This window comes from Podarcis bocagei (genome assembly GCF_964188305.1).
Source record: "Podarcis bocagei genome assembly, chromosome: 17".
Classification (NCBI taxonomy): domain Eukaryota; kingdom Metazoa; phylum Chordata; class Lepidosauria; order Squamata; family Lacertidae; genus Podarcis; species Podarcis bocagei.
The window spans coordinates 1,409,052-1,430,914 of NC_138143.1; the positions used below are offsets into that span (position 1 = coordinate 1,409,052).

Sequence of the window (21,863 nt, forward strand, 5' to 3'; positions counted from 1 at the left end):
GCATTACTGGAGTTCTCAGTTAATACATTGTGTGCCCCCCTGCTCAAAACTGGTGCCTTATATTTCAAGTTACACTGGCCCTGAGCTTCCACTCAGTCCTCCCTTTCCCTGCAAAGGTTAAGGAGGTGATGCTTTTCTCGAAAACTCTTTCAAGGCGCAGCGTGGAAGAACCTAGGCAGTGTTTATGCACCAGCCACCAGAGGCAGGCCAGACATGGAGACTGCAAATAAGGAGAGTAAAGCAGGGTTTGTTGCAGCTACCTTGCTTTTAATAGCCAAACTTGTTGTACACACACTTGGGACTGGCATCCCATAAAGCTGTCTGCCACACTGGGCTTCTCTCTCTGCAAGCAGAACAAGCAAAGGAGCTTTTTGACATTAACTTGCTGGCTCCAGCTACGCCTGCAAGACTTCAGGCACCCAGAGCCAGTTCCACAGAGGCTATTTGCCCACTGCTCTGGCTGACTGATGGGGGGTGGGTCATGCTACAGACTTCAAGCACTCTTCTGCAACCTTCCTGCCTCTAAGATGAAAAGCCGTTCCACACTGATTATGCAGGCAGGGTCAGCCTCTTCCAACTCCCAAGGAGGTGAAAGGGTCTCTTGCACACACACATTTGTCCCATAGGACAGAAGTAGCCTGCAGCAGTCACAGGATGGGATCAGTCAGGCCCAGGCAGCCCTGCCAGCTTGAGGTCCTGTGACATCAACTGCTCTTCCACATCCTGCAGAGTCCAGTGGTGAGAAACCAACTCCAAGGCTTCCCACTCGGCCTGGATGGAGAAAAAAGGTCTGTCAGCCTTGAGCAGCGTATCGCTGCAGAAACTCGCACATACAAGCTCTGCATCAAGCTGCAATCGAAGGGTCGGATCCAGCAGCACCAAGACCATCGTTCTGTCAGCGTAAGGACTTCTGGTTGTGCAATGGAATGTTCTCCCATGTGCCCCTTAAATCTGGTCCATATGGTTCCCCCAGCCCTCTGGGATACTTTTGGGGAGGGGGGGAAGAAGGAAGTCCCATTGCACAAACAGAAATTCTTGTGCTGAACAGGATGTGTGTGGCTGTGTGTGCAAACACCAGTGCCATCAGAGGTGTTTGCTAGGTGACAGCCCTGGCAAGCACAAAGCTCTAAGCTTCAAAATGAGCAGCGCTGACTGTTCCCGAGATGTTTGTATGGCCCTTCCAAAGTGTTCCCATGCTCACTCACAATACAGTTTTACAATGATCCCATAGGAAAGGTCAGCGCTGTCTCCTTGTTGGGGGTGGGGGGAGGATAGCTGAGAGGGTTCTCCTAAGACCACCCAAGGAGGCCATGGCAATGATTTAAGGTAGGAGGGGAAACTGGCTCACATCATCTCTGACCAACTGCCGTGCTATCGGGGGCCTGATGGGAGTTGCAAGTCCAACCATATGTTGAGCCCCCCTCCTGTCATTTCTTTAAAAAGATATTGTCTAGCGCACATATTGGGCCACAGCACCAGCTCTTGGGATATGCGGGGCTGCCTACGCCCACAAGTCTCACTGTGGCACAGCAGCTGGAGTGGCACAGCTGTCGCCCTGCAGATAAGATGCCATGCAGCCAATTAGTCTTGCATCAAATGGACCGCATCTAATCTTATCAGCTACGTGCTCTCACCTAAGTGAAACCATTGAAACAAACTAGGGCAGTACCTTGAAAGCCTTGTTGGGATCAGGTGGGGTGGGGACAGCTGGGCTGAGGAACTGGTCCTGCAGGAGCAGCTGGTTCTGCTCTGCAGCTGTGGAGAGAACAGGGAAGCTTGTGAGGGAGGCATGTAAACATTGCAAGTTGACAACAAGGCAAGAGATAACTGTCAGCTACTAACAGTCTGGCTGCCTTTGATTAGGTGTAAACTCTCAGCAGAAATGGGGTTTTTTGACACTTGTTCCTCTGCATTGACCTATAGAGCAATAGTGGAGTTTCAAAGAGTAGTCAAATGCAGGAAATGAGTGGCTGTACAGAGCAAGTTCCAACATGTGATCGCTACAACCCTGAGAGGTTAGGCGCTGCCCCCCATGGTTTCAAACTGGTTCCCCAAAGTATCAGACCACTTCATGCAGCTGTCAAAGGAGTCTCTAGTTCATGAAAGCTTGTGCCGCAATAAGCACTCAAACGTCCACCCTCCACGTTGCAATCTGAAGAGGTACATCCCAAGTAAGACACCAACCCCACCTGTAAGCCCAACACTCCCTGTCCCCAAGCTGCTCACCAGTCTCCTCTCCCAGGATGAGGCTGTACACTCGGCGGAGGCCAAAAACGTTGAGGAAGTACCAGGAGGCCGAACTCACCCTGGGAAGTGAAAACATCTGTCAGTGACTATCTCAGGGAGCCTTCCTGGCCCCCAGTCCCACAGGGTGGGAACCCAGGCCAGAAGCCATCACCACCCCAAACCCATGGAAGGGCTGGCTGGGCCTGGGGGCAGGCAGGTGCTTACCAAGAGGGGTCCAAGGAAGGCAGGCTAATTCCACGCTGCAGCATGGGCTTGAACCGCAGGGTCAGGGGGAAGGGAACCTTGGCTGGGAGGGAGGGAGGTTGGGAGGGAGAGGTGTTAGAGCTGGACCCGCCTACCCCAAGCTCTAGGGCTGCTGCCCCACCACCCTCCTCCTCAGTGATTTACAGCTCCCAGCTGTCTTGCGCATAGTGCCACCCTCCGGATCAGCTCAGATCCCAAGCTAAAGCCCCCTCCCCTTGCAAGCAAAGGAGCAACTTAAGGGGCCTACAATCCCTTCTTACCAAATCTTCTCATGCAGGTCACAGAATCCCAGTAAATTACTGGGCTGGGTGGGTGGCAGGGAGGGAAAGAGGTTGAGAGGGGTAATCACTTTCCTAAGAGTTCAGGGCAGAGGGCAGATTTGGACGGGGGCCTTCCTGATTCATAACCACCTAATTTAGCTAGAGGCAACCTGCCCTCAGCCCAAGCTCTCTGGTCTGGAATAAAAGGACGACTAGGGGTGGTGGTCTGCTTTACAGGCAAGCTGAGCCAAAGGCTATGAAACACACCGGATGCTGGAAGAGTGCATCTTGGCGGCATAGGCAAACTCTGGCCCTCCAGATGTTTGGGACTACAGTTCCCATCATCCCTGACCACTGGTCCTGTTAGCTAGGGATGGTGGGAATTGTAGTTCCAAACATCTGGAGGGCTGGAGGTTGCCAATGCCTGCCTTAAATGATCTCTTTAAATACTGTTATTTTAAAATATTTCTATACTGCTCTTCCTAGCAAAACAAAAACAAAACAGCAGCAGATTTAGAAACAAAATACAGTGGTACCTAGGTTTACAAACTTAATCCGTTCCGGAAGTCCGTTCTTAAACTGAAACTGTTCTTAAAACAAGGTGCACTTTCCCTAATGAGGCCTCCCTCCGCCGGTGCCCTTCCACCGTTCAGATTCCATTCTTACACCAAGGTCAAGTTCTCAAACCAAGACACTATTTCCGGTTTTGTGGAGTTTGCAAACCAAATCATTGTTAAACCAGACTGTTCTTAAACTGAGGTACCACTGTAATCAAATAGCACATACAGCAATACTAAAATTGTCCACCAGGGGGAGGGGCCCCCTGTTGCCCTGCAGGGGCTATTGGGCTCCCTGTTAGAATTCCTGCTCCAAGATTGCAGTCATGGGATTTTTGTCTATCACATGACGGTGTATGTTTTGACTGCACAGAGTGGGAAGTGACGGAGTTGTTTGTGTTACTGTGTTCCGCAAAGTGGGACTATTGTCCTTTCTTCTTTTTCTCTTTGCTGTCTGATGCTACAGAGAGAGGGAGCCATGTTGCAGTGCTCTGTGTGTGTTTATATGTAAATAAAGTAGATTAGCCAAAGTGCTGAGTTGCAAGCTGTGAAGACTCTGTAGATCCCTAAGTGTGCCAGTGTCTGTTGGCATCAGTCGCTGTGATGTTCAGGCTGAAGAAAGCTTTTGAAGCTCCCAAATGACTGACCAGGAGGGAGGGAACATGCCAGTTGGGCATGTGTCTCTGCTACGGTCCTACTCGAGTGTAGGGCGAGCTCCTGACACTCCCAACTCCCATCAATCCTAGCCAGCATGGCCAACTGTGAGGGATGATGGGAATTGTAGTCCAGCAACCAGCTAGAGGGCCACCGTTTCCCTTCATCCTCTGCTGCACAAGGAATGGGTCTCCACGAGGGCACCGCCCTGCAGCTTCCAGGCCTGTGTTAAATCCCCGCATCACTCACTGGCCACAAAGCCAGAGAAGGCCCAATTGATCCAGCCTCCAACTAAGATCATGGGCAGGACATGGACCAAGTTGCCCTTCATCATCTCCATAACCAGGCTGGGATCTGCAAGAGAGAGAGAGGGAGAGAGGTGTGTGTCAAACAGGGTACTGTGCAGCCTGGGATTCCACAAGGACACATAGAAACCACAGAAGGAAGTGCCAGAAACAAAATTTGGTTTTATGTGAATATCAGCATCTTACAAAAGCAAAAACAAAAGCAAGTTCTAACTCCTTGGGGTTTGTGGGCGTGTGGGGACGTATGATAGCTGCAGAAATCTCAAACACAAGCAGGGGTCTACTTGAACAAAATGTCCAAAATAATGGAAGGGTGCTTAAATAGCATAATTTATATACAGACCACAGAATCCAACCGCTCGTTTTCTTGCAGATTTTGCACCACGTTGGTCCAGAATAAACTTGAGCACAGAGCGCTCACAGCCCTGCCTTAAAAAACTGGTTTGTTTGTTGGTTTGATATCCCGTGGCAGCCAATGTCTGTTAAATTGAGCTGGTGACTCTGGAGGGCAAATCAGGTTCTGTCCACAGGCACCAGCCCCAGCACACACAGAACCAGGCCCCCTCATGGTTGGCAGCTCATCTCCCCCCCTTATTCCACTGCTGCCGCCAAAGCCTCACCTGCCAATTGTCCAAGGTGGTTTATACTGGAGAACAAAGTGCTTGGTCCCCGAGCCATTTAGGGCTTTTTACGCTAGTACTAACACCTTGAATTGGGTCCAATGCAGGAGCACCTTCAGAACCAGTGCCACATGGTGCCCCCACTTACCAGCCTAGCAGCCGCATTCTGCACTAGCTGCAGCCTCTGGGCCACACATAGGCTGTGATGGTAGTCCAGATGGGCAGTCAGCTGAGGTGAGGCTATCATGGCCCAGGAGAGGCTGTAGCTGGCAGGTTGCCCAAAGCTGGGCTGAAGGCACATGGTCACAGAAGCCACCCGAATCTCCTGTGGCAAGTTGGAATCCCAGAGTATTCCCAGAGTACAAAGCTGCTCCTTCAAGGGGAGTCCCACCACTCCAAGAAGAAGGTGGGACACAGAAGGAACCCACTCACAGGACCTCCACCTTATCAGCTTCAGCTTATTGGGCCCCATCAAGTCTATCACTGCTTCCAGGCACCAGTCCCATGGTTGGACAGCAGCACTGATTGAGCAAGCGGGACGGGGGCGGGGGGATGAGACAGCAGAACCCTTCCACTGCCCCTTGTACTCCCATGCCCATTCCCATGGTTACCTGTCAGCAGGTTTCTGGGCTGCACTTTACGCTTCGTTTGGCGGAAGAAGCCACTTTCAGGGCTATTGAAGTGATGCTTACGCATGAGGAAGCCCTGGGGAAAGAGGAAGGGCCTCAGAAATCCAGATGAGCTGAAGGTGTTTTCAGCAAGGAAGATTATCATTGCATTTGAGATGGTTTGAAGGGCTTCATATGCATTATCTTTGACCGCCTTACATCTTCAACCAGGGAAAAGGAACCTGTGGCCTCCAATGCTGGACTAACTCCTCTCATCCCTGACTGCTAGGACCCAAGGGAGCCGGGAGGGCGGCGGCGGCATCTACAGGTTCCCCGATAGTACCTTAGAATGGCCTCATGTCACATACTAAATTCATGGAAGAGGAAAGATTTGAACAAGGGCATGCAGTTTCTTATGTTAATGCTATGCATATGTACTCGGAAGTTAAATAAATAAGTTAAATCTTCAGTGGGGCTTCCTTCCAGGTAAAAGCACACAGGTGCGAAGTGTTGGTCACCTGCCTTTTTGAGGGTGCCATTCCTGGCTTTGGAGCAGGATGGGTGAAGGCAGGAGACGTTCAAAGGCCTGCCCTTCAATATATTTACATTGCAAAGATGTATTTAAAAAACCCCATTTGTTATAGTTATGGTCTCAAGCAATGATACAGGCATTCTTGAGAATAGCCACACGGCAGGGGTGCTCCCAACCCCTCCCCAAAGAAGCGCCCTCTTCCTCTCCTTTTCAAGAATGACAAGACAGAATTACAAAGGAAATTCAGAGAGGGGAATAAAATTTCACTTCTGCTATTCAAACCCTCATATCAGTTCTTTTTAGGCCAGCAGCCTAAGTAAAACAAAAACCCCTCTGACTTGCATCAATCAAGTGGTTCCAGTATTAATCCAGAACCACTGTGGGGAATAGATCACATTTGGGTCACAAGCCAAAGGAGGTTGTGTGTGGACCATGAAATTTCCTAGCTTTATGTCTGTACCCTTGCAAGGAGGCAAGTGGATTTTCAGAAGCAGCTGCACCCACAGTCTCCCTTACCTGATGAGTTAGGAAGCGTCCATTTTCTCTCAGGAGGCGACTACGAGCCAGAATCTGCCTGACAGACAAAGAACACTCAACTCAGCTGTAGGTCCAACAGAATTTGCAAACAAAAGTAATGGGATCAGATCATCAAACCAAATGCGGCAGTAAAAGACTGGCCCGCTCACAGCTACTCATGCAATCCACATGACTACAGACAAACAGCTGCTTGGAGCAATATGTTCAGGGGTCCGAACAAAGCAGTTGTGCAATTCTGGAATTCCACACTTAAGTATGATTTGGACACATTTCACAGGACCTGTCATCTATACATCTGATTTCAATGTTGTGAACCACTTTGAGAAATTGTATTCATTTATTGCATTCCTATCCCACCTGTTCTCCAAGGAGCTCCATGGTTCTGCTCCCCTCATTTAATCCCCACAACAACCCTGTGAGGTAGGTCAGGCTGAGAGGCAGTGCCTGGCCCAAGGTCACCCAGTGAGCTTCGTGGCTGAGCGAGGATTTGAGCCCTGGTCTCCCAGGTTCTAGTCCGACACTCGAACCACTGCATCACACCAGCTCTCCTTATGGTTAAAGTTAAATACTGCAAGGAAGAAAACTGTTTTCAATGGATGATTTTGGTTTTTAAAGCCTTAAATGTGCTGGTCTAGGGCTCCATGCTCCTGGCATCCATCCTCTGAGGCCATACTGTTGTTATAAGAATTCTAAGGTCTCAAAAATAAAATAAATGTTCATAAATGTACAAGGCAAACACATACATTAGAAACCACATGTCTCTAATAGTACAGGAGAGCAATCCTGAAGCCATTTTGAGACTCCCAGTGACCTCAAATATTCCTCTGCAGTATGGGAGGAAAATGGGGAAAGCCTTCCCATTGTCTTTTTGCTTACAAATCCTGTCTTAAGGGCATATTTATGTATGAATAGGGTGAGCCTGTGACCTGGATTCAGGAACTAAAGTATTTACCATCACAAAAGAATGGCCAGGCTGCCCAGGTAATGCAATCACCAGGTATCCTGGCAAACAGGATTTCTGCTGTAGACCACCTCCACTGCTGCAGACAGCCTTCTTGGGGGGGGGGGCTAAAGGGTGGGTAATTTCAAAAGTCTATATAAGGACTTGTGCACCATTGTTTTGGGTTCTCTCCTCCCTCCTGTGTGTGGGGAGTGGGGACCTGTTGCAACAGTACTTTTCTATTGCAATAAAGATCAGACTTACTAGTCGATTTGCTTCTCAATATTCTCTGGTTGGCCTCCATTATTTTCTCCTACCAATAGGGAACCTACTTAAGGACTCTATATGGGCTCTTGGATACCGCATAAGGGGAAAAGAGCAGGGTTTTTTCCTTTCTTATAACACTGTATCATCTGTGATCAAGAAATATTAAAAACCTGCTTCTTTCCCTGTAGGAGGTACGCAAGAAGTCTGTATAGAGGTCGCTAGGCTCTCTATCAGTTGGAGAATGAACAGAGAGCAACCTGAGATATGCTGAGCAAGGCGGCAAGTAAGCCTGATCTTTATTGTTAGGAAGACTGTTGCAACAGGGTCCTCACTCACACATGCAGGATGGAGGAGAAACCCTGAACAAAAGGGCAAAACACACTTATATACAAAAATAATATTTTTTTTAAATTGTCCAAACTTAGATCAACTACCGTAAGTTTGTTCTGGTATAAGCAAAAGTCACCAGACCCTTATATATAGTGGGAGGGTGGGGTGGGGTTTTTCTCAGAAGGGTAGTAGAGATGGGTGATTGGCTAATGTGTATGGTAAACCTGTTGACGACTGTTAACGACTGCAATTAGTCCTACAGGAAAAAGCAAGGAATAGTATGCAGATGACCAAAAATAGCTTTAGCATGTGCAATGAAACAAGAATCCAATATCTCTATTCAGACCAGGGCTCCCCATAGTTTTCAGTTTGGTTTCAAGTCTATTTCTGAAATTCTTTTGGAATAAGACAGCTGCTTTGAGATCTCGTATTGAATGTCCTACTGGTTTCTCTGTCTTGTGATTCCTGATGTCAGATTTATGTCCATTTATCCTTTAGCGTAGGGTTTGGCCTGTTTGTCCAATATAGAGAGCTGAAGGGCAGTACTGGCATTTGATGGTATACACAATGTTAGAAGATGAGCAATTAAATAGGCCTGAGATGGTATGGTTGATGTTGTTGGGGCCAGTAATGGTGTTGTCTGGGTGTATGTGGCAGCAAAGTTGGCATCTGGGTTTACTGCAGTCTCTGGTACCAGTGTCCATGTTAAGTCTGGTTGTTGTATTATTGTGGGTGAGGAGTTGTTTAAGATTGGGTGGCTGTCTGTAGGCGATGAAAGGTCTTCCTCCCAGAGCTTGAGAAAGTGAACTGTCGTTGTCTAGGAGAGGTGGTAAATATCTGATGATGTGCTGAACTGTTTTAACTTGGGAGCTGTATGTGATTACTAGTGGTGTTCTGTTATTTTTTGGGTCTGTCTTGCAGCAAGTTCTCTCTGGGTATCAGCCTGGCTTTGTTGATCTGTTGTTTAACTTCATTGGGCGGATATTTTAGTTCCAAAAAGGTTTGTTGTAGATCTCTTAGGTAAGAATCCCTGTCTGTAGAGTTGGAACAGATGCGGCTGTAATGTGTTGCTGTTGTTGTTCCGTCGTTTAGTTGTGTCCAACTCTTTGTGACCCCATGGACCAGAGCACACCAGGCACTCCTGTCTTCCACTGCCTCCCGCCTCCCTCCTACGGCTGTAATGTAGAGCCTGGCAATATATACTTATATACAGTTTCATTTCAAGTGGAGTCGCTGGTTCCCACGCCTCGGGATATGCGAGGAGGAAGGAAAAACACATATTGGGGAGATTACAGGTAAGCGTTTGTTAGACAAAAGCAGCTTGCTAGAATGTTGACGTTTTGGTGATAGTACAAAAGCATGAGCACATATGTAGATGTCTGAGTGTTTGAGAGTCCCATACTGCCCTCCCTGGTGCTAAGGATCACTCTTTTGTTTATGATTGCAGGGACGGTGACGCTGGGGGTAATGCTTGGTGGGCAAAAGGATTCTGAGGTTATCGATAAAGATCGGGGGTTCCCAGATCCTGCCGTTAACAATTGACAGCTATTGTTCAAGGGGAAAGGAAGGATTTGAAATGAAAAAGGTATTTAAATATACCTTCCTGAAGAAACCAGAGGCCTTTCTCTTGGGCAGTGTTTCCCAACCACTGTTCCGCGGCACACTAGTGTGCCGTGAGATGTTGCCTGGTGTGCCGCGAGATGTTGCCTGGAGGGAGGCGGGCGAGTCGGGCGGCGAGAGGCGGGGCGGCGGCGGCGAGGAGAGGCCGCCCAGCGCGGGGCTCTCGCCGTCTGCCTGCCTGGCTGCCTGCGAGCTCGGCGGGCAGTGCCTCCGTCCGCAGCGCCCGCCTCGCGGCTCTCATTCCCTGCCCCTGCCAAAGCTCACCCAGCCAAGCCGCGCTCTCCTTCCTGCCTCGCTTTGCTGCCTCCTCCCCCCCACCCCCAAAGCTTGGAGGTTCCCCGGCAAGGGGGAGGGGAAAAAATTGAAACTTACACTTTCGTGCGTCCCTCCCGGCGTGACGCTGCGCGCTGACGTCATGGGGCTGTAATGGTGGTGTGCCTCGAGATTTTTTTCATCAAACAAGTGTGCCTTTGCCCAAAAAAGGTTGGGAAACACTGCTCTTGGGCATAGTCGGTCAATTGGTGCCAAAGAAGGACAGAACTTTTTTTATGTATGCAACAACAGCAGCAAGAATACTTATTGCAAAGTATTGGAAGACACAAGATCTACCCATCCTGGAAGAATGGCAGATGAAGGTGATGGACTACATGGAACTGGCAGAAATGACCGGCAGAATCCGAGATCAAGGAGAAGAAGCGGTGGAAGAAGACTGGAAGAAATTTAAAGACTATTTGCAGAAATACTGTAAAATTAATGAATGTTAAAGGGATGTTGAATTGAAAATAAGCGGTATTGGTAAAAAGATTAATAAGAATATGTAAATACGGATTGACAATGATTGGAAATATATAGTTATAAATAGGTTAAGATATTAAGTAAAGATAAAGGATAGAGGGTAAGGATTTGCTGAATTAAATATTTGAACTGGAATACAAAAAAGGGGGGTGTGAGGAGGTCAGGAAACAAGTAATTGAAATATAAGACATGAAAATATTGATTCTTTTTTTCTAACCTTCTTTTTACTTTTTATGTATTTTGTCTTTGTATTTTTGTATCTCTTTTTCTTTTATTATTGTTACTCTGTTTTTTTTTTAATTCTGTAACTTTTTATTGTTTGTAAAATTCTAATAAATATCCTTTAAAAAAAAAAAGGATTTGTGAATGGGCTATTGACATTTCTGAATGGCGTATCTGCTTTTTATGAATGACCCATTCAATAAAGAGTGTTTTAGTTTATGGATTCATGTGGTTCTTTGTAGACCCAGAAGGTGGCACTGAGGACCTGTCAAAGTCGTCGAGGCGGTTAGACAGAGCGTGTTCATTTGACAATCCTAGGTACCAACATTATTATTTTACTTAAGTTACGTTTTATCATTCAAGGATATAGTAAAAGTAAAGGTACCCCTGACCATTAGGTCCAGTTGCAGACGACTCTGGGGTTGCGGTGCTCATCTCGCTTTACTAGCCGAGGGAGCCAGCGTTTGTCTGCAGACAGTTTTTCCAGGTCATGTGGCCAGCATGACTAAGCCGCTTCTGGAAAACCAGAGCAGTGCACGGAAACGCAGTTTACCTTCCCGCTGGAGCGGTACCTATTTATCTACTTGCACTTGACGTGCTTTTGAACTGCTAGGTGGGCAGGAGCTAGGACCGAACAACGGGAGCTCACCCCATCGCAGGGATTCGAACTGACGACCTTCCGATCGGCAAGCCCTAGGCTCTGCGGTTTAGACCACAGCGCCACCCGCGTCCCTTAAGGATATAGTAGTAGTGGCATATAGTTACATGGAGTGGAGACATGCACAAATGATAGATATAGTATTAAGTTCCTTTTCCCTGTTCCATTCTACATCATCTGCTTCTCCTTGGGGGTTAGTGGCCAGCAGGTATTTGCAGCAGTCCTGGAACATCTCCACAACAAAGCCTGTCTAGCGGCCTCTTTCCTCTTCATCAGAAAACCTAAGGCCCATGTGCCACAAGTGGCACAAGGGGGTCATTTAACCGGCCCACAAGCCGCCCCGAACCAAGCCACCTGCTTGGCGAGTCCCCACGCTGCGCTAAATCGGCGCAGCGCGGTGCAGGGACTTACGTCCACAGTGCCAGAAATCACGTCTGCACAAACGCAGATGCTGGAAATTGTGGGTGCACGGACTCACACATGCACGCAATTCGGCCCGCAGAGGGATCTCCGATGGAGTGAACCGGACCAGGCGAAGTAAACTTTGCCAACCCCTGGGTTAAAGCATCCCTGCTCCAGATTGCTTTTGGAAGGAGGCAGGGTTTCAATATTTTAAGCAGCTGTGCTTTTTCATTATTTGGCACCTTGTTCTCACAACCTTCTGGAAGCCTGCGAGCTGGACATGAACACACAGTACTCTGTCCACCTGTGATCGGGGTGGAGGAAGGGGGGTGCGGTGGGGGCGAACCGTCCTGGGTGTCTTCGCTGAGGGAGGGGGCATTTGGCAGTTGTGGATGGGCAGTGCGCCCAATGTCTGCTCGCTCTGCCCCAGGCTGCAAGGCGCGTGTGCATCTCCATGCACCTGAGTGGCTATCCCATGCCCAGAAGGGCACCTGCCACACCACGCCCGCCCCCCCGGGAGCGTGCCTGTCCTGGGCAGCATGGGCATATGCTCTGCCGCTGCCTGCGATTCCCAGCAAGTGGTGTTCAGAAGTGTGATGCCTCTGACAACGGAAGGAGAACGTAGCCCTTGTGGCTACGAGACGCGGACAGCCCAGCAGCACAATGGGTCAGGGTGTCTGGGTGTTAACTGGAAGGGGCGGTTGTGGGCAGGATTCCTGCACTGCACGGGGCTGGACTAGATGACCCTTGATGTCCCTTCCAACTCTGCAATTCTATGATTCTATTATTGGAGGAAGATCGCATATGGAAGGTTGTCATTTATTATGGTGGTTTGTGCTTTTTTATTCCAAGTGTGCATATTTTTCTGGATTGTCAGCAAGGTGCTGTTACACTTGATTGTAGCAGAAACACTATTTTAAACTTACCAATACATAAAGAAAACAAACATGCAGGCTGCAAAGTGTCACAGGACTCTTGGTCATGTGCAGCTTAAGGTTACCAGACGTCCCGATCCCGGGGACAGTCCTCGGATTTACAAATGGTAAAATCCTGGTAAAATCCACCTATTTAGTTGAAAAGTGTCCAGATTCGTTGAAAGAAATCTGGAAACCTTAGTGTAGCTCAGACTTCTGTGAAACTCAAAAGCTTGCGCCCAGAAACCCCCATCCCGGGAAACAGGAAGGCGTCCCTTTCGCGTCCTCTTCCCTGACTCCACCTTCAGGGGCCTGGCATGTGGGCGTGGCCTCCCTCAGCCCCGCCCCCCCGCCGCCGCCGCTCACGTGTCCTGCCGTTGCTCGAGCCAGCCCAGCGCGCGCTCGCCGCGCAGCAGGCCCGCTATGCGCAGGCGCAGAACCCCTATGGCGAGCGCGATCCAAGCCACGGGCAGCAGAACCCAGAAGCGGATGGAGCCGTCCAGGCGCAGCTCCGGAGCCGCCATGGCGTCTGAGAGAAGAGGCTCCTGGGGCCGGAAACGCACAAATAGGGCGCCGGAAGTGGCGCCTTTGACTCAACGCCGACTTCCGGCCGCCTTTCTCTCGCGCCCGCCACGGTTTCCAGCTTTGTGGCGATAATGGAGATGATGTGTCTCTATATCAGGAGAAAGGGGGTCGGAGGTTGACCCTAGCGGAAACGACGTCATTTCCTGCACCGTATTTGCGGGCTCAGAACACAGTTTTGTTTACCAAAAGAAGCGTCTCTTGAATTACGTAGACGGGCGAGCAGTTTCTAACGAGAGGAATCCTTTTTTGGGCCTAAAAGAGGCACGTTTTCTTTCAGTTACAAGATTCCCCCCCGGAAGGGAACCCGGATGTAGCAGCCGGAAGTCGCCTTCCGCACCTGCGCAGTCTGGGCCCCGCCTGCCACGCGCGTGCGCGCGCCATAGAGTCTGCCGAGCAGAGCGCCCCCGCGCCTGGCCTCCCTCGGGCCCCGGCCATGAGCTGAGAGACGGGGCGCCCCGCGTCTCCTGGTCTCCGCGGGAGGAAGGCGGAGTTGCCGCGCTTGGCGGTGGCGCCGATCCCCCGCGGGCAGCTGGCCGGGATGCCGGGCGAGCGGCAGGTGCAGGAGAAGGTGCTTCAGTACGAGGCCTTCGTCAGCGAGGTTCTGCAGAGGGACCTCCGGTGAGTGTCTCCTTCCCGGGCGCCTCTCACGCCGCCACCCCCGGCTGTGAGACGGGGCCCTCGGCTTCTTGTGCTCCGCTTTCTGCTCGTGCTTCCAGACCGTTGTTGGTGTTTCTCCCCAGGCAGGTTCTGGAGCAGCGGGATCAGGTCTATGAAAAGATGGCTCAGTACCTGCAGCTCAAGAATATTATTGAGCGGTTGCAGGTAACTAAAAACTTCTTTAAGTTGCTTACAGCACTTTACACAGAAAGATCTGCAGCAGTATTCTGCGGGGGTTTAGATGTAGGAGACAGCAGGGTATTGCGTGTTACTTACTATAACAGCTGTTTTACTCCAGAGAGCAGAGATCGGTAAACGTTTCTTCCTTTTCTCCCAGGAGACAGGAAGCCAGGAGCTGACAACTCAAGTGGATCTAGGCTGCAATTTCTATGTCAATGCAGAAGTGTGAGTAGCACAAAGACAGAGCTCATCTGTATCCATTTTCACATGTATTCTGGCCCCTTGACTTCCTGTCTGCTCCAGTGACAGGAGAGACCTGTCTTTGATATAAAAAGTAAGGATTATGCCTAGGGCTGGGTGATATATAAATATATTGTCCAAAACTGGTTTGAAATCCATATTGTGGTAACTGTTTCATAACTTTTGACCTGGCAATATATCGTGAATCATGGTGTATCTGCTATGCAAAAATCACACACGGGGGTGGGGGGAGTGAAGCCAGCCAGTGCTTCCCTTGATTCCTGCAGCCCCTGTTAACCCTTAACGGCTCAGCTCTCCCCTGCCTCCTGCATTGGGCGGTGAATCACAAGAACAGGCGCCGGCAAAAATCACAATGTGGGAAAAACCCTGAATTCAGGCAGTTCCTCTACATAACTCCATCCTTGTTTCAGATATCATGATATATTGCTGATATATCATGATGCTGAAAACCAGATACTGTCTGGCCCTATTTATGGCAGGGATGGGGAGCCGCAGTCCCAAACAGATTTTCCAGGCCTCTTTGTTTATTGCATTTGTATACCACCCTTCATCCGTCGCTCTCAGAACAGTTCACAACATAAAAACACAATATACATAATAAAAACAAGAACAAAACAAACCAATAACTCCCCTTCCCCCATCCCCTCCCACAACGTGTTTAAATGGGTATTGGATGTTAAATCAGCCAAGGCCTGGTTGAAGAGGAATGTTTTCACCTGGCTCCTAAAGGTGCATAATGAAGATATCAGCTGAACCTCCCTGGGGAGAGCATTCCACAACTGGGGAGCCACTGCAGAAAAGGCCACTTCTCATGTTGTCACCCCCTGGACCTCACGTGGAGGAGGAAAACAAAGAAGGGCCTCAGAAGATGATCTCAGGGTCTATCTGTCCTAAGGATTCTCCCCAGACCACACCCATCACCTGACCTTCACACTGTCCTCAAGTGCTTTTGCCATGTGAAATATTTATTTCAGTTGTGCAACTACAGTATAAACTACTATACAAAAAGAAGAATTGCATCTAATGTTTTGCCCATGGAATCATCCACAGTTGGCATGTGCCCCACAAGGGAATGCACCGTATTTTTTGCTCTATAAGGCGCACCCGACCATAAGACACACCTAGTTTTAGAGGAGGAGAACAAGAAAAAAAAATTCTCTCCTTCTCTGCTCAGCGCCTCTCCAGCAAAGCGGGAGGAGAAATGGAAGGGGCTCCGTTTCTCCTGCCGCTTCGCTGAATGGGCGCTGCGCAGCTTTCCCTCTCTGTGCAGCGCCCCTTCAGCGAAGCACCAGGAGAAGCAGAGCCCCTTCCACTTCTCCTCCTGCTTCGCTGAAGGGGCGCTGACCAGAGAGGAAAGCTGCACAGCACCTCTCCAGCGACACGAAGCCAGGAGAGCAAGAGGGATCAATCCCTCTTGCTCTCCTGGCTTCAGCGCAAGCAATGCGAAGCCTCCTGAGCGCAGCGGGAGGCTCCCGCTGCGCTCAGGAGGCTTCGGGCGGCTATCCCTGAAGCCAGGAGAGCAAGAGGGATTGGTGTGCACACATTTCCCCTTACTTTTTAGGAGGGGAAAAGGGTCTGTTATAGAGCGAAAAATACGGTAGTTCTCCATTGAAAAAGGTTCTGCACATCTCCTTCATGGCATCCTTGCGTGTAAGGAAAGTGTGACACTAGGATCCTAAAAGTTGCGAAAGGGCAGAAGGCCAGTTAATCCAGCTCCCTCTAACAAAGCAGGCATCTCTGGATAATCCTACTCAATCCAGATTATGTGCCACAATCAGAAAGCAGATGTGTTGTGTATGATGTTTTTCAAGCTTCAGAGGCCTCAGGCAGGCAGACAAATAGTGCTTCTTGCTGAGGGAAGCTGAGGAATCTACTATGGAGGGGGAAGTAGATAGCTTTCCTCATTATTGGAACATCTGTCAGTCATTGAAGGCATATTTTACCTTTGCCACAAGCTAACCAGGTAACCCAGCATATCTCAGTCTCAGTCTCCCATCGGCAGCATGGGGATAGTAACACGGCCTGCTTTTCAGAGTTATTGTAAGATTTAGTGGAACAAGCTGTGTGAAATACTTTGGACACTTTCACTGTTCTATAAATGTTATTCATGAGAATGTGAGTAGCAGTTTAAGGAGGATTTCAGCTAACTGAATCAGGCTGGGCTAACTGGATCAGGCAGTGGTGTGTGTTACCAAACAGTGAAAAAGTTCCTGAAGCCCTGTAAATGCCATCTTGGTAGTCAAGATAACAACAGGATTAATGGTTGGACTACGCAGAATTAGATAAATTAACAGGAAGGATTTGAAACCTGCGAGACCAGAAATTCTCAGAAGACTGGAATAAATTTACGAACTATTTGAAAAGCAGTTGTGATGAACAGATTATGCTAGTAGGTTTGCAAGAAGTTTTGTAAGGGGAATTATTTGAAATATTGCAAGAAAGACAATGAGGAGAAATATTAGTTAAGGATAATTAAAGGTAATATGAAATTAAATGCATAATAAGTGATAAAAACAGAAAATAATCAGAGGTGTTGACGGAAGTCTAAAAATATTGTATAAGATGAGAAGTTATGTTCTATGACTGTTGGAATTGATATGTTAAAAATTAATAAAAACTGTGTGTGTGTGTGTGTGTGTGTGTGTGTGTGTGTGTGTGTGTATATATATATATATATATATATATATATATATATATATATATTGGTTATTTGCTGCAAGAATGAGCTCATATGTACCTATCTGCTTGCTTAGAAGTTTTGAGCCTTAGTTTTGATTTAGCTAGTCAGGAGACTAGCTGCCTGCCTGCCCGCTACTTCCTTTTCTGAGAGATGGGTGAGAGTTGGGAAAGGGCCCCTAAATTAGGGGTGAGTTAATTGGGCTGTTGAGGCCAACTAACGTAGCTTGCATTTTGTATATTAGCCTCTTGCGGAGAAATTTCTTTACATTTCCAACATTTATTATCGGGCAAATGATAGATTTTTGCAAGCTTGACTGGGGTCATGTACCACCTGTATATCATTTTCATTTTGCATATTCGTTAATTTCACCATGCACCCAATATCCCATATTTTTAGTAATCCATTCTTCCAAAGTAAGTGTTCCCATTTATACTCAGTGGTATAAATTCATGCCATTTTAAACACCTTTTCTTCCTGCAGGCCTGATGCCTCCACCATATTTGTAGCACTGGGTTATGGGTTCTTTGTGGAGTTGACTCTTCCTGAGGCGCTTGCATTCATTGAGAAGAAGAACAAGCTACTAACAGAGTGAGTAGAAGGAATTCAGTTGTCCCACTGTGCCCCCCATGCTATCCAAGGAATCTTAGTTGGCAGGCCTCACAAGAGCACTCTTCAATAGCTTAGGGTGATGATCTCTTGCAACCAGTTATCTGGCTAATGCAAGCAGACCATGCTTTGGGAATGCAGATGGCAGGAGCCCCCCAAAGCAATGAGAAGAGCCAGACAAGCAGAGGTGAGATCTCTTAGATGGAAAGAAGCAAACTCTGCCCTCTCTCTCCTTGTGCCGCTTAGTCTGGAGCATGTTTGTTTGAAGGTAAAGTTCCACTGTGTTCAGTGGGCTCAGGCAAATTCCTCCCGGTATAGCATGTTGCCCTAATGTGTGAATGGTCCAAGAGTCTTTAGATCAGGCTTCTTCAATCTCGGCCCTCCAGATGTTTTGAGACTACAATTCCCATCATCCCGACCACTGGTCCTGCTAGCTAAGGATCATGGGAGTTGTAGGCCAAAAACATATGGAGGGCTGAGGTTGAGGAAGCCTGCTTTAGAGTTTCAGGCTGCATCCACCCTCCTTCCTTACCCACAATTTCTTCTGTCTCCAACAGACTCAGTGAAGCCCTTACCAAAGACTCTGTCAAGATCAAAGCCAATATTCGGATGGTTTTAGAGGTAATGATGGGTGTTCCTTGCTCCAAGTAGACAGAGTCCTATTGGGCAGGAATCCAGCAGGGGGAGGAGGAAAGCAGCAGAAAGTTGTGGCCTGCTTTTCCTTGGAGTGCTGCCTATGGTGTGGGAAGCATGTTTACTTCTGGTGCTTAGGACTGGCTGGTGGCACTGGGATCTAAACCACTGAGCCGCTTGGGCTTGCTGATCGGAAGGTCGGCAGTTTGAATCTGCGCAACAGGGTGAGCTCCCTTTGCTCTCCCAGCTCCTGCCAACCTAGCAGTTTGAAAGTATACCAGCATGAGTAGATAAATGGGTACCGCTGCTGTGGGTAGGTAAATGGCATTTCCATGTGCTCTGGCACTTGCTGTGGCGTTCTCTTGTGCCAGAAGCAGTTAGTCATGCTAGCCACATGACTTGGAAAGCTGTCTGTGGGCAAATGCCAGCTCCCTCAGCCTGAAAAGCAAGATGTGCTGCACCCCATAGCACTTAACTTATGGTGCAGTATGAAAGAGGTGCTCTAGGAAATCAGCAGACCATCCTAGGCTCAGACTGTCTTTCTCCCACTCCCAACTCCTCTCTGCAGGGCTTGCATGAACTCCAAGGTCTCCAAGATTTGCCTGAGGAGACCAGAAGGGACATCTTCCTTTAGGCACCAGCCCTTCCTAGAGGGGACGTTTTCAATGTGATATGCTGGAAGAAGAGTTAGTCTCTTGGGCATTTTGGTGGTGGCAGCAGGAACTGCGTTTGCAACTGAGGAAACCCTTATGAGTTGAGTAGGGTGAATGTACTTACAGGGACAGCAGATTGGAGAGTTTGAGAGAAAACAGTTTCTCTTGGGGTGGTTGATTTCACTGCTCCAAATATTCAACCCTTCTCTGCCTCTGTTTCCCCAGGAACTGTGTCTTAGTATAAGTTCATCTCAATTTTCAAAAGTAATAAATAAAGATGATTATTCCAGTTGGTTGTCTTTTTGCCCCATTCTTCCACCCACCTTCCCATTGGTTCGCGTCTCCGCTCCTCCACATGCAGCTGCTGGGTGACCTTGGGCCAGTCACACTTCTCTGAAGTCTCTCAGCCCCACTCACCTCACAGAGTGTTTGTTGTGGGGGAGGAAGGGAAAGGAGAATGTGTGCCGCTTTGAGAGTCCTTAGGGTAGCGATAAAGCGGGATATCAAATCCAAACCCTTCTTCTGTCATTTAGTCTTAGAGAACATTGGCCCATATTTGTTTTTACCTTGCTGAGTATTAAACCACCTAAAGGCAATTGTGAGGAGAAAGTGGGTATACTCAGGGAGATTGTCCACTGACAGGAGGCCCCACCTCAATAAATTAGTTTCCAAACAAGGATAGCTTTCACTTTTCTATTATCCTGTTCAAAAACTGATACTTCATGTTAGCAGAAATTTTCAGCATTGCAGAAATTCTGCTTTGTAAGTGACATTTTCCTTAGAAGCCAAAATCAAATGGATTGAAGTTCTGTGGAGTTTTTCCCTCACTAGTGGAGGAAATGTGTCCCCCTCCCTGCATGGATCCATCTGGTTTACAATTTAATTGACAAGCTATTTTAAACAATTCTATCCCTTGTTTTGAGATTTCAGCAGCATTATAGCCATTACATTTCTGAGCTTTTCCATACTACAGTATAAGTAAATTCAAAAATCACTACTGTTATTTGCCTTGTTTTGAACTTTGTAGATGGTGCTGTTTTTTTGTGAAAGTTAAAAAAATAAAAAGCAGTGGACAATCTAGGGTACTAAGACTTGCAAATGTCTGACCCCTTGAATTAGCAGTACACTTGATGCCCCCAAGCCACTTGACAACCACAGTGCTGACGGAAAGTCCAAATGGCATTCCAACGCTAAGCATCTGATATGAGAAAATATATGTTAGGTAGATCTTCATTTGGACTGTGTCCCTGAGTTACCCTAGAGGTTCAGGCTTGTGGCTCTACGCTTAAAGAAAACCAAATCAAAGATTATTATGTTTTATCCTGAACAGACAGGCAACCTTTTAGTGTGTGCTTATTTTATACTGGACATTTAACTAGCTGCCATCTTCCTTCCTTACTGTATTTTTATAGTTTTGTTTAGTAAGCCACTCTGAAAGCAATGCCTGGAGAGTAGCTAATAAAAGGTTTTGCATACACATTTAATGCCAGCATGGGGCATAATAAGACTGCTATAATTTAGAACCTAATCATTGGGGAGGGGTTGAAGTTGGGATGGATACCAAAACTTGCCACGATTGCCATAAACTAAAACATGGTAAGAAGCAAGTAAATAATATTTCTAAGCTTACTTCCCAGGTTGTTGTGTGATTATTAAGCGGGGTAAGAAAGGGAGCCAGCTTACTTCATAGCTGGATTTCCTCTAAATGAGGTTTTACAGCCTAATTCCTATGCTTTAAATTTGACTACCTAGGATTGGATTTTGAAACTTTGTTCATCCCCACGATGGGGTGAGTGTCCGTTGCTTGGTCCCTGCTCTTCCCAACCTAGCAGTTCGAAAGCACGAAGTGCAAGTAGATAAATAGGTACCGTTCTGGCGGGAAGGTAAACGGTGTTTCTGTGCACTGCTCTGGTTTGCCAGAAGCGGCTTAGTTATGCTGGCCACATGACCTGGAAAAACGGCGGCTCCCTCAGCCATCAAAGCGAGATGAGTGCTGCAACCCCAGAGTTGTCTGCGACTGGACCTAATGGGTCCTTTTACCTTTATATCCTGTCCTACCCATTAAAACCTGTCCTACACCAACAACATGCTGACAACCTCTGTCCTAAACCCTGATGTGTGTGGACTCTAGCTTTTCAGTGGTCCTTTACAACTGCTGTGGGCCACTCATCTCTCTGTCTTTGATATATTTCATGGGATACAGATCGATTGTGCATGTCTTTTCAGAAGTAAAGACTTCCACTCGGGTGTAGAGATGATTGCAGCCTAAGCCCTAAATCTGAGCACTTGACACACGGGAGCTTGGTTATCCTGACAACAGTCCTGCCAGGTAGGCGCTGTTCCTTGGATGGAGCCGCTTGCCAGCACCACCAGAGTCTGGCCAGGACGCGCAGGTCTCCCTGCCATCTCAGCCTGGTTTCCATAGCGATCGAGGCCCTGGGCGGCCTTGGGCGGCGGAGCCCCCGGCGGAGGCAGAGAGGTTCCCATGGCAGCAACCTCCTTCGCTTCCTCTCGACGCCCCGCACCCAGCGCGCGCCCCCGCCTGCATCCCCTCCCTCGGTTGCCGCGGCAACCGCGGGGGCGCGCAAGGATGGCGAGGGGGCGAGCGGGTGGTGGGCCGGCAGTTGTGCCAGGCAGCCCCCTCGCAACGTGGGGGCAGGAGGAGGCCGAGGGGCGGCCCCGCACTGGCAGGACAAGCCCGCGCCCTGCTCAGACCCGGCTGGGCCCGCCCCGCGCCTCTCTCTCCTCCTGGGTCCTGGCGCAGAGACCCGGGAGCAGTTGGCCCGGATCCCGCTCGGCGGGCAGAAGAGGACCCAGGAGTCCCGGCGCTCGCTCTCGCTCTCCCCGGGTCCAGATCCTTCCCTGCTGAACTGGGAGAGGACCCAGGAGTCCCGGCG

General features: G+C 48.6%; 2 protein-coding genes across 5 annotated transcripts; one reads left to right on the forward strand and one right to left on the reverse strand.

Moving 5' to 3' along the window:
- Positions 1-246: 246 nt before the first annotated feature.
- On the reverse strand, positions 247-13,741 carry LOC308577337 (ER membrane protein complex subunit 3-like). Of its 4 annotated transcripts, none has more exons than XM_081177460.1 (8): positions 13,078-13,738; positions 6,543-6,600; positions 5,498-5,591; positions 4,211-4,315; positions 2,452-2,533; positions 2,227-2,306; positions 1,670-1,755; positions 247-771 (listed from the first exon to the last, which is right to left on the reverse strand). In XM_081177460.1, exons 1-8 carry the CDS (start codon positions 13,233-13,235, stop codon positions 661-663), a joined length of 774 nt encoding a protein of 257 aa, XP_081033586.1. In that variant the 5' UTR covers positions 13,236-13,738; the 3' UTR covers positions 247-660. The 4 variants fall into 4 exon arrangements, with proteins under 4 accessions (XP_081033586.1, XP_081033587.1, XP_081033589.1 ...); XM_081177461.1 differs by lacking the exon at positions 13,078-13,738 and adding an exon at positions 12,724-13,054 and having other exon boundaries at positions 6,543-6,596; XM_081177463.1 differs by lacking the exon at positions 13,078-13,738 and adding an exon at positions 12,724-13,053.
- A 45-nt stretch (positions 13,742-13,786) lies between these two features.
- On the forward strand, positions 13,787-19,255 carry UXT (ubiquitously expressed prefoldin like chaperone). The gene is made up of 6 exons (XM_081177247.1): positions 13,787-13,914; positions 14,037-14,118; positions 14,291-14,358; positions 17,555-17,662; positions 18,238-18,301; positions 18,882-19,255. The coding sequence occupies exons 1-6, from the start codon at positions 13,835-13,837 to the stop codon at positions 18,945-18,947; spliced, it is 468 nt and encodes a 155-aa protein (XP_081033373.1). The 5' UTR covers positions 13,787-13,834; the 3' UTR covers positions 18,948-19,255.
- The last annotated feature ends 2,608 nt before the right edge of the window (positions 19,256-21,863 follow it).